Source organism: Nicotiana tomentosiformis, chromosome 2 (assembly GCF_000390325.3).
Source record: "Nicotiana tomentosiformis chromosome 2, ASM39032v3, whole genome shotgun sequence".
NCBI classification, from domain to species: domain Eukaryota; kingdom Viridiplantae; phylum Streptophyta; class Magnoliopsida; order Solanales; family Solanaceae; genus Nicotiana; species Nicotiana tomentosiformis.
In genome coordinates, this window is record NC_090813.1 from 164,962,450 (window position 1) to 164,975,287 (window position 12,838).

General features: G+C 35.2%; 1 protein-coding gene across 11 annotated transcripts; it reads right to left on the minus strand.

Annotated features, from left to right (window-relative positions):
• Positions 1-2,048: 2,048 nt before the first annotated feature.
• Positions 2,049-10,466, minus strand: LOC104107275 (proteasome subunit alpha type-5-like). Of its 11 annotated transcripts, none has more exons than XR_011414373.1 (11): positions 10,326-10,466; positions 10,147-10,228; positions 9,960-10,040; positions 9,094-9,207; positions 8,873-8,974; positions 6,967-7,025; positions 4,722-4,824; positions 4,353-4,418; positions 4,237-4,266; positions 3,923-4,075; positions 3,790-3,844 (listed from the first exon to the last, which is right to left on the minus strand). XR_011414373.1 is itself a non-coding variant. In XM_009616042.4 (10 exons), the coding sequence occupies exons 1-10, from the start codon at positions 10,337-10,339 to the stop codon at positions 4,049-4,051; spliced, it is 678 nt and encodes a 225-aa protein (XP_009614337.1). In that variant the 5' UTR covers positions 10,340-10,466; the 3' UTR covers positions 3,790-4,048. The 11 variants fall into 11 exon arrangements, 3 of the variants coding, with proteins under 3 accessions (XP_009614337.1, XP_009614344.1, XP_009614329.1); XR_004509859.2 differs by having other exon boundaries at positions 3,790-3,855; XR_011414377.1 differs by lacking the exon at positions 3,790-3,844 and adding an exon at positions 4,489-4,651 and having other exon boundaries at positions 3,995-4,075.
• Between the last annotated feature and the right edge of the window lie 2,372 nt (positions 10,467-12,838).

Genomic DNA, 12,838 nt, shown 5'->3' on the forward strand with positions numbered 1-12,838 from the left:
CAATCTCAAGTTTCATATGTTTCTTTCATCAATTCACTTGATAAACATATAGACATGCATAACAACGGAAATCATATCATAATAAAGTTATTTTCTCCAATTTCCAGCCATAAACATATCATTCATATATATATATATATATATATATATATATATATATATCCTTAAAAAACCCAACAAAAGTTAACAATATCTCTTCCCCTTTCAAGTGCTATCTTGTTATCTTTCACTCCAACATCGCAACCAATTGTTAAAAATACCTTAGGCAGTAGATACAATTCGAACCCTAAGTTTAACTTAGCTCACCATCATCCTTATTCACATCACAACACTATAGAGGGGTTATTCTTCACCTTTGGCTAACTTTGATATTGAATTATGATGTATTTTTTTGGAATTTGTTTGGAGCCTTGGGGGAACTGTTTGGGAGGGTTTGGGAAGTGTGAGTATGGAAGGAGGTCGAAAAATTGACAAATCTCATCCCAAAAACGAGATAAGAATAGGTGAAGGTCGGCCACCGACCAAGTGGGTCCCATAGGGTTACCTGCGTAGTCTCGCAAAAATGCGAATATCTCTCTACTCGGATGTTATATCGATAAACGGTTTAATGCGTAAGAAACTAGAATTATAGATCTTCAATTTGGTAGGTGGAACATCCCATAATTCCAAGTATATTGGGAGAAAAGCTTATTTACATTTAACCTAATTTTCAGCACATTTATGAATATAATTTGTGATGACCTTTGCCAACTTTTGTTCCACAAGTCGCTTGACTCCACAACGTAATACACGACTATCATACGACTAAAATAACTCATAGCATAACCTCCTTATCAAGTTAAGTACCCTAGTATCACCTCAAAAGTACATGTTATAACATTCCCAACTTGTCGACATTCGACGAAACTTATTTCCTTCAATTTGTTTAGCTTCTAAGCCTTTCAACCCTCTTCGTACTTGTTATCCGTTATCTTAAAGATTTGTAACCTACAAGGTAACATGATTAGCTTACTTTATGTACTTTCAAAGACGGTCTCGTTTCTGAGCTTACATCAATTGACTTATGACGTACTCTCAGTACGAAAATATGGGGTGTAACAGGGGGTGAGGAGAGTAGCATAGAAAATTATTTTTCTAAAAAATATTTTCGATTCTCTAACCAAACAGTAGAAAATATTTTTTGCTTACCAACCAAACATGAAAAAATAAGTGATAAAATCATTCATTTTCTAGGAAGATATTTTTCAAGTATAATCAGACATTTCTATAACAGCATCCTCATATAACTATCATTCACTATAAAAGCCAGTCTCTTTTTAGTATCGATTTTTTATGTTATATTTTACCTCTCTATAATAGTTTTTCACCTATAACATCAGCATCCATCTTTATAGTAGTACACTCTTTGTAAAATTACTCATCTTTAACAGCCATGTAGAATCCTTTGGATGACAATAATAAGTCTAAAGATACTAACTTGACCAAATATCTTAAAACTTTAATGCACCACTAATAATAAAGATATATTACATTAGTATATACTTCCATAATTAAAGATTCCATTTAACTCTATTAAAATATATGCTTGTATATTTTCATTCCATTGCACAAAAGGATCTTTCGTGCATAATGTCTAATATTTAATGAACCGCACATACAATCTTTTCCATCGGATAAATTTTTCATCATGCATAATGCTTAAGATTTAATGATCCACATATATATTTTTTAGACTTTTTCCATCAATATTTAAATAATTTAATTTTCTATTAGCTTAGTGTTTAAATGTGTGCGTCGGAGTTTAAATCTTTGTATATTTAGTTATGAATTTATTAATGATATAGTAGCATTTTTTAATACTTAATTAGTGAATATGCATATATTTTGAGATTTTAAATTAAAATTATCTTTTTATCTTTTATATGTAACATTAAAAGGGGAAAAAGTTAATTTTTGGATAATTTTTGTCTTTAACAGCCAAAAATTATTTAAACGGTAAATGTTGTTATATGTGTACAACAGCCATTCACTATAAAAGCCAAACAATATCGGAGCAAACGATGATGTTATAGAGATGTTTGACCGTAAAATATTTTCCTTCATACCAAATACACTCTTAGAAGCCTTAAAGGTCAATTGCTATTAATGGGTCAGTTTGGGCTGAAATTATGGGCTAATTTGGGCTACTGAAAATAAATGGGTTTAGTTGGGTTGTGCCCAAACTTAGCCCATCATTAAAGTAGCTCATGCCCAACCCATTATAATTTGGACGAGTTGGGCGGGTCAAATGGGTTTGGGCCACTTTTGTCACCCCTAGTATTATCTGTATCCACCTCCTGTAGCTGTCGTTGTGCAATGTTTGTTGCTGATGTCTGTCTAACTTGATCAGGTGTTGTTATTGGAGTTAGAAGCTCAAGATGTATAGTTTCATGGCGAGCATTAATGCAACATATCTGTCAATATCTTCAATCATTTGTCCTGCTAAGTTGTTGCTTATTTTTTGTTGCCTCTTCATGGACACTGGACAGATGTGTACTAGTACTGTTTAAAGACAATTGAATTCATAGGAGTTTCAGAAATTTTGATCATTTTGACAAGAGTGGGTTGCTCTAGTGGTGAGTACCCTCCACTTCCAACCAAGAGGTTGTAAGTTCGAGTCACCCCAAGAGCAAGGTGGGAGTTTTTGGAGGGAGGGAGCCGAGAGTCTATCGGAAACAGCCTCTCTACCCTAGGGTAGGGGTAAGGTTTGCGTATACACTACCCTCTCCAGACCTCACTAGTGAGATTATACTGGGTTATTGTTGTTGTTGTTGCAGGTACATGCATATTTCTTGCTCCTCGTCATTTTTTGTAAACAACATATTTGTGCTTTATTCTCACCCATCTTCCATGCCAGAGCATTGACAAATTCTTTTAATGTAATCCCTTCCTTTGCAAGGACCAGTCTGATTTGGTGATTCAAGTGGAGTATTTGCTATTTGAACTCCATTGCCCATTATATACGTTGTAGTCTTGTAGATACAAGTTGTAGTCATTTTGAATCCTGCATGCAATGTTGAATACACTTTAAACTTGACCATTCTGTCAGAGATTTTTTATACAACTAGCTTCAGTTAATGTCTACCAATATAGTAGGATATCTTCACCAATTGCGGTATAATAATATAATGCTTATAGCTTAAAGTTCTGCTTTTATTTTTTCGTACCTGTTTTGACAGTATGCTCGATCATTTTAAGCATATTGTTACATAAATACACTCCAAACTCTATCGTTCTGTCAGAGGTTTTTGCGTCAAAGTTCAATATACAACTGGCTTTAGCTTATATCTACCAACATGGTAGGTGTTTGCATCAAATGCAGTATAGTTAAAAGTTCTACCGTTTCGTCATACCTGTTAATATAGTAGTATAATGTTTTAGCTAATATATACCAACATGGTAGGTGTTTGCACCAAACTTATATATGAAATTGGCTTCAGCTAGCTTTGAGAATCTGGCTGATTTTCTTATCAATCTAAATATAGTGAATATATTTTAAACTTTACCACCTTCGTCGCAAATCTTTGTTTTTGCTAGAGAAAGAGTCAATCGTGTTTTATGGAAGAAAGCTGTGATTTAGAGTTGGTTTATTTACATTGAGGGGTAATTTTGTTCGCAAAATGTTCATTAAGCGCACGTCCTTATTTCCGTGATACTGTCAATTTAAGGGACAAAATTTAAACACAAACCCAAAAGAGTCCCTTTTGTGTCATTCTCCCCCTAAACAGTACCTAAATTTAATCAATGATATTGACCGTGGAAAATGTTCCAAAGTGCTATTTTCCATCTTTAGAACAGTCACAACCTGAGTAGAAACTATGACAAGAATTATGTGGTATCAGAAGAGATCAAGGATTTCAAATCTCCAAACAAGTTTCAATACCTTGAAGGAACCAAATTAACTGGCAAGTACATCCTGCAGCTGCAGGACATGTAGCAAATAGTACTTCATCCAGGAACAACAGAACACAGGCTGGACCTTATGTCTTAAATCAAACTCTTAACGTTCTTAAGCCACGATCTCCTTCATTTCAACCTTGCGAAAAAGAAAAATATATTCCTGAAAATGTAGCAAGACTACAAAGCAAGCGTTGTTATAAGAAAAAGTTGGTGATGAGAATAAGTAGAGCTTTCTTATAGGCAGCTGATAACATCTTCCACCTCAGAAGGTGAGTAGAGATGGTAAGTTGGAGATACCCTTGCAATGTCAACATTATTTGGAGTCACCTGGCATCATATGGTGGATAATTTTCCATAAATAGATAAGTAGAGCATACAAGTCTGCATAAAAAATACAGTAACATGAAACTTACCTTTTCTTCCATCACTTGCTTAAGAATAGAGAGTGCTATGGCTTCAGCTTCTTTAAGGGTAAGGTCCTGCAAAATTAGCAAACAGGTAGAAGTGAAATCCACTTTTAAAACCATATAATACCTTTATTAGGCTTACCTTAAAGAATATAGCAGTCTGCTACCAACAACTTTAGTTTAGTTGGAGCATGTTTATTGGCTTTATCCTCTTTCTTCCCTGGGGGCCGGGGGGGGCTTTGGGGGGGGGTTGTTGTGCGTTGTTGAGGAAGTCAGTAGCATCAACCAACGAACAGCCCAAAAGGCTGGAGTCATTGTATAAAGACAACTCATAATTTCATTAGGATGAGATATGCAAACTAATTAAGAAGTTACCTTGTTATATTGCTCCTGCAAAGTGCTGTCAGCACCTTCAGAACCTGAACCAATAGCTTTTGCATTGCATTGCCAGAATGTTCCAGAAGGATCAGTATAGTATCTGCATATTGCAAGGTCCACAGTTAAGACGAGAAGTCCATAACATCATACCAGATGGCCACAGGAATTAATGTGGGAACTACATCTGACAGAAAATAGGGTCAATATGCCAAATGTCTTCTTCATATTAGTTTTACATAATTTCACATCCTATATAATTCCTAGGAAAACTTCAATAAACAATAACTCTGGTATTAGTAGCTCGTACAATTATACATTGATGAGGCAAATTTCTGCCATTACAAAAGCTTCTAGCAACTTCTTTAGAAACTTGGCTAATTTGTAGCGTCATCTTCTACAGCCTCAAAATGGCCTTCTTCAGGCTTATGAATTTGATCATATATAAATGACCATCTTGCTATATTGAGGTATCTCCGAAAGATAATAAGGAGAGGTTCATTCATGTCTAGAGTAAGGACTTGTCACAAACTCATCCGTGTTGTGAAACATGGGAGTTATATTTATGCAAATGGCAGAAGTTTACACTTATCTTACTTATCCTGAAAACATATACGATATCAACTACCTAAAATAGGTAATACCAATGGAGCAAATTTACCATAAGGAGAAAATGTTAAATGATGCATACTAGTTGGAGCAAAAAAAAACTATTCAAGGAAGGAAAGTCGCCAGGAAAAGAGAAGGCTGATTATGATCATTAGTCAGGATTACTGGATTTTTGAAGATCACTAAGAGGCAACTCAGATCAATAATATTGATGGAAAGTTCATAAATGGCATATTTGCAAAAAGGGAACTAGTCATTTGTCAGCACAATAACCTTGAGATGTTCCTAATGCAAAAGTCATGGAAATAAGCACAGCATACCAACTATGATATACCTTGTGCTGAAGCTGCTCATGCACAATTTCTAGCATGCTGACACAAAGAAAACGAATAAACATGGACAAAAAGAAGTGGAAATGACTGAGCATTGACAAAGTGACAGGTCAGAACAAAATCTTTCTTTAATTTGTATCAGTAAAACAACAAATCTTTTAACTTGGAAAAAGAGATACATTAGTCCATAAAAAAGAGGTTTAATTGTTGTAAGCTATTGAACCGATTTTTGACAATTTTATCGCATCTGGTAAGCGCTACAGTAGGTTCGGATTTTTAGCTGGGGAAATTGGGGGTGTGTAAAAAGGGGAGGAGAGGGGGGCTGGTAAAAAGGGGTGGAATTAAATTGAGCGACGTGGTGGACACGTGGCAGAACCAAGAGATAAACAATGGCATTACTCATTAGAGACTAATGTCTACCGTTTGGAATTAAGGACAAATCTGGCCTACTTTGGTAATGGCAGGGACACATTTGACCCAAACTATTAATGGAGGGCAAATTTAAACCATTTCGGATAGTGTAGGGGCAAAATGTGCCTCTTTACCCCTAAAGAATTGAATGGTCGAACGCTAAGTTGCTCCGACACGGCAGTTTAGGTGCCACACCCGTGTCGACACGACACTAGTATGGGTGTGGGTATGGGATCCGTGTCGGATCTGGTCAAACAATTTTGGTTACTTTGACCACGACGGACGGAAAAATTCAAGATGAGATACAATTTGATTCCCGAAATTAGAACCAAAACTAGGGAAGAAAATAGCATATCTTATCTAGGAAATCAATCATTTACTTATCTACAACTTGAGATTAAAAAAGAAATCCACACTTTATAAGCTATACATAAGTATTCCTCAAAATTTCTCATAATTTAGACATATTTTTATATTTTTATTTTTTTGAATTATTCTTAGCCAGATCCCCGCACCCGCACCCGTATCCGTACTAGGATCTATATCTCTGAATCTTAGAATTTACATCTCGAAAGATCCGACCGCTAGATCCGCACCCGTGTCCGAGCAACATAGGTCGAATGTAGTAAACATCTTCTAGAGTTCCACAAAGTTACGCGAACTTAGTCAAACACTCTTGAAATTTATTGGGGAGAGAGAGAGGGGGGGGGGGGGGGGTTACACAAGAACGAGGTGCGGGCAAAGCAGCATCAAATTTAATAGAATACCAACCCCCCACTCCAAAAAAAAAAAAAAAGAAAAAGAAGAAAGGTATCCAAGAGATGAGAGAAAACCTAGGAAAGCAAAAGATATTATATTTCCACTAATGTCATTCAAGGGATGAAAATACTTACAAGTTGGGACCATTCTCATCATGACCAGCAATAAGAAGAGATACGCCAAAAGGTCTGGACTGCACGAACAAAAGAAACACGAAAGTAATGCACAAAGGTGATTAGATTTGATTCTTACACTAGTCATAAGATTAAAAAAGGGAGCTGCTGAGAAAGAAAGATAAAGAAAATAAGGGAAGCCTATAAGATTCTTTAAGAATTAAGTAATAGAAATTAGAAAGTATGTGTGATCTTTAACAAGATTCAGACATTAGTTCACTTTGCCAAAATTTCCAGATAGTATTTTTTGAAAAAATTACTCCATAAAACAAGAAAGGCCAGACGCGATAAGCAAGATAAGCACCAATACACACAAACAAGGGAACGAGACAGATACACCCTATAGAAAATCGTCAAATGCAAACCAGGTCCTCAATGCGCCAAGTTTATTAATTGTATATTACAGAGCAACTTCACTAGAATAAAACTCAATGCATATCAAATTTAGATTTGAAACAAGCCTTTGCCCTTCATCTTTCTTTTCCATGAAAATATTAAGCAAAATTCATAAAGCAGAACATTAAGCACAAGCTAGCTCCCGCTTCCTTTCCTAAATAACAGAAGTTTCCAAGCAATCTTGCTTGGTTATACAGCGCGTTCACACCAGCAGATAAAGCACCATTTAAAGATATGAACTCTTTATAAGAAAGTTTGCTGGAACGTCATCTTTTATATATGCAGATCTGCTAGAACCAATCAAACTCTACAATAAAGTTCACAAGAGTATCTTTCCATGTCTAGATTGCAGATAGAAGGTATATTTTGAGAAAGTAAACCAACTGCAAAGAAACCAAGAGGTTGTATGGTGGACATTCTTCCAATAGCAGATTCTAGCAATAAGAAAGATCTTGGATCCAAGAGTTAGCCACCAAATCTTTTTTTGATAATGGTAGCATTTGGGTCAGGTTGCACACACCTCGATTATTCCATCGAACACATGCTACATCCCACCAGCACAAGTACACGGTAACTCTGCCTGCCAAGGTTTAGGCAAATTGGAAGAAATTATAGTGTATTTTTATCTACACTGGAATATGTACCCTCATCTCCAAGATTTGCACCCACTTCAATGACGATTAGGGTGCACCCTTGGGTGCGCAACCTAATCTAACATTACGATAGGTAAAGTTTTGAAATTACACAGGCTTGGGTATGACTTAATGGATATATGTATGTATATGGCATGGGTACATTCAATTTTTAGCCGCTTCGTAGCATATTTTATGTATCAATGGGAAATACCAATATCAACTACTCAAAATCATATCATTTTAATAATACATGCTTACTCAAAGATCATTTGTTCAACATAGGTATGCAAGACAAAGTGAAGAGTCCATCTAATATAGTAGCACTCAAAAGGCGTATACATATATTTCAACAGAAAGAGGAGCAACAAATTACTGATTTTCATGATCCAAACAAAACTAATACAACTTTCAAAAACGTGAAGACACTGAAGCATGGTCAACAGTCAACATCGCGTACATAATATCTACTGACACAAAGGATAGAGAATGAAAATTATTTCGAATTATTTTCACACGACTGCGAAATATAAGTTCCTTGACCCTTTCTCCATTTCATACCCACATAAGGGGAAACAACATGTGAACTCAAGCAGAAAGGCGCCATTTGTTTTTTTAATTAGTTAAACTAACTAAAAATATCTAATCATCCCGTTAAATTTAGGTAAGCCATGTAGCTCCAGATAAATGGGGAAAGCAGAAAGGTGTATTTGGACAAATACCATGCTTTCAAAATTCAGATATCAACAAGGACACTAAAATCTTTCAACTAAGAGGAGTTGAAAGTGTTGAGTTCCAAAAAAGAGAGTAAGTGCATATAATAGTAAAATGATTCTAACCATGGATTCTTCATCACCCTCTCCAAATCGCAGGGCCAAGTCACATAAAGCTTGTGTGGTGGACTCAACTGTCATTGGTTCACCATAGGAGAATCTATGGTTCTATTGAGACATAGAACAAAACAAGAAAGTTCAGTCAATTATTTGCTGTAAAATTCCATTTCAAAAATATTATTTGCCGTAAAATTGAACTACAAAAATTTTGTCTTCTATTTAAATACCTGAGTTTCAACCCGTGCATGTTCGACAAGTGTCCTGGCATCAGCTATTAGTCCACTCATCGCACAACCAATGTGCTCATCAATTTCCATAATTTTCTCCACACTACTTGGTTCCTGTAAGAGTATCAAAACTATGAAGTGCATGAGGAAAACACCGAATTAGTGAAACAACTGACATGCCGACAGTGGGCTCTCCACTCATAATCTGCAGCAACTGCTTAAACAACTGACCAATAACAAAGCAAACCATAATGAGCAGAAAAGGCAACAAATAGGAAACTGTACCATGCTTTTCAATATTCTCAATGTAAGAAATTTGCTCGGTTTTCCCATATTTATCCACTACCATATTTAGCTAGAGTTTACTAGTTGCTCCTTTAATCATTCACTGATCACAAGACAATGTCTTCTAAAGCTATACCAATTACATTATGTAACAAGGGAAGAGAGAAATCAAAAGTCATTCCTGTAGCTCGCATTGCCTGTTGAGAAATAATTGCTTATTCTATCTTCCTCTCATAAAGTAAACAAGAAAACAATTCAGCCGAGGAAAGTTCCACCAGCATTTCTTTGTTCTCTTCTTTTAATAAAGTAATGATTTTTTGAAGGCCAGCTGAGTCAAGGCATGTATTAATTCTACCAGCATTTTGTCTACTGATTAAGACTCCAATATCGTTTCGCGAAGTAGTCCAGGAAGAACAAAACTAATTGGTGCTATACTGCTAGGATAACATAAGCAATCCAATCCACAAATTTACAAACCTAATTATCATAACCATACAATATTGACTCATCAAAAAGCAAAGTAATTTGACAAACAAATTCAAATATTCACAAAAGGAAAAATGATAGAAAAGGTTACAAACCAAGAGGGGTGAGGTAATGCGCTTCTCAACAGCAAGAACGACTCCTTCCTTTGTCTTTAACCCAATTGCAGTCGAACCCAGCTTTAAAATCACCAACCAAAAAAAAAAAATCACAACCCCCAAATAGTATTGTCAATTGCACAAATCTTCACAAACACATAAATTAAAAATCCAACCAAAAGATTACCTTAATGGCTTCAATTGCATATTCGACTTGAAATAGCCGGCCTTCAGGAGAGAAAGTGTTAACACCTCTATCGTACTCAGTTCTTCATACCAAAATGTCCAAGAAACAAATTTCAGTCAGATTTGAAAAGGAAAACAGTATCACGAATATACCCTAGGTTAAGCCAAATGTAATGTTACCTTGTGAGAAACATCTTCGACGCAGTTTTGACAACTCTTCTTCAACTGAGAACTAATGGCTTCATCAATGACTAACAAGCATTTCTGTAAAGCAAATATAAGTAGAGCCTTTGGATTAGCTGATCCTAAATAGGTAATAATTGTAGTGCTGAAAAGTTTTTTTAAATGCTAAAATTTATTTTTAAAATAAATATTTACGTGTTTGTATAGAAGTGCTGAAACTAATAATAAGTATTTGATATGTTTGATTAAAAAATACTGATAAGCTATTCTTTTGTTAAAATGACTAAAAATGAATATGGAATGAAGAGAAAGTTAAGAAATTTATTTTGGGAAAAGTATTTTGTGAATTAGAAAATATTATTAAGGATAAATTAGTAAAAGTGTTGGTCAAACTAAAGTGCTTATAAGTTGAAAAATCATAAGTTGGGATGACCGGCTTATGATTTATGGCTGATTTTAGCTTATAATTACTTGGCTTATAAGCACTTTGAGTATTTACCAAACGCGTAGATAAGCCAAAAGGTTCTTATAAGCCAGTTTGACCAGCTTATAAGCTTAGCCAAACACTCTCTTAGACTAATGTTCACTTTCTTGTTGATGCTGGGTTTATTTCGGGTCGGGTTTACTTCAGCCCTTTTGCTGTAGCACAAATAGAATCTTTTAACATGCTGTTTAGGTTTTAACCTCGCTTAAAAAAAATTTGCCAAAATAACTTTACAAATAGAACTTTGACAGCGACTAAACAAACCAAAAAACATTAATTACAACTTGTCAGCAAAATCCTAACGGTTCACCCGAATAAGTTAAGATTGACAGGCAAAAATTCTGCCGTCAATTTGGTTTAACATATTCCCGCAAAATAAAGGACCCCTTATTTTAATAAATCGTAGTGTTAATAGATAGGTCTATGTTTTTTTAAAAAAAAAAAAAATTGTCCTTTCCGTTAAGGATCGGAGAAGGAGAAAGGAAAAAGGATGAAAATGTTATAAATATATTATATTATGGATGTTTATTTAATACCCTGTTGTAAATAAGCTTTCTGAAAAAGTTTATCTATATGAGATTCTGCCGTAAATATATTTATCTATTTAGTACTCTATTGGAAATAAGCCTCCTGAAGAAGCTTATCCTTCCAGTACTCCGTTATGGATAAATATCACCCCCAGTAGAAGATTATCTATATCTGATACAATGAGCTTATCCTTTTGATACTCCGTTATAGATAAACATCACCCCGATAGAAGATTATCTATATCTGATACAATGAGTTTATCTTTTCGGTACTCCGTTATGGATAAACATCACCCCGGTAGAAGATTATCTATATCTTGTACAATGAACTTATCTTTTCGGTACTCCATTATGGATAAATATTACCCCCGGTAGAAGATTATTTATATGTGGTGCAATAGCAGCTTACACAGCAGGTTCCTTTCTTCTATAAATAGAGGAGATTTCAGTTCATTGTGTACATAAGTTTGAAGTTTGAATAATATATCAGTTTTTCGCTATACTTGTCTTTATTTTATAACACGTTATCAGTACGAAACTCTGCCATCTCGAGCCAATACTTTGAAAGTATACGAACTTTTTTTTTCTAAATAATGTCAAATCTTTCTAAACTTGAATTTGTAGCCCTAGATATATGGGCAAAAGCTACATGTCTTGGGTGCTTGATGCTGAAATTCATCTGGATGTGATGGGTCTAGCAGACACCATCAAGGACAAAAATCAAGCATCAAACCAAGATCGTGCCAAAACAATGATATTCCTACGACATCACCTTGATGAAGGCTTGAAAATGGAATATCCCACTATTAAAGATTCAGTTATATTGTGGAATAATTTGAAAGATAGATATGACCACTTAAAGATGGTCGTTCTTCTACAGACACGTTATGATTTGACTCATCTAAGGCTACAAGATTTTAAATTTATCAGTGAGTATAATTCTTTTATGTTCAGAATTATTTCCCAATTGAAATTATGTGGTGATAATATTACTGATCATGATATGTTGGAGAAAATTTTTACCACTTTTCATGCCTCGAATATGCTCTTGCAACAGCAATATCGAGAGATGGGATTCAAAAAGTATTCTGAACTTATCTCACATCTTCTTGTAGCCGAGCAACACAATGGGCTATTAATTAAAAATCATGAAAGTCGACCTACTGGTTCTTGTCTATTTCCTGAAGTAAGTGAGACGAACTTCCACCAAGCTAAGCGTGGAGGAGGATGTGGCCCCAGTTGTGGTCATAGTTGTGGTCGGGGAAGAAACTCTAATCATGTTAATAATAATGCACCAAAGAACCCTCCTCACCACCAGCAGTGGAAAAGGAAGGAACGAAAGCATAAAGCGGTGCAAGCAGCAGAGGCAAAAAATGCATGTTATAGATGTGGAGGAAAAGGGCACTGATCACGAACATGTCGTACGCCAAAGCACCTAGTTGAGCTGTATCAAGCCTCCCTGAAGAAGACAGAGAAAAATGCTGAAGTAAATTTTATTT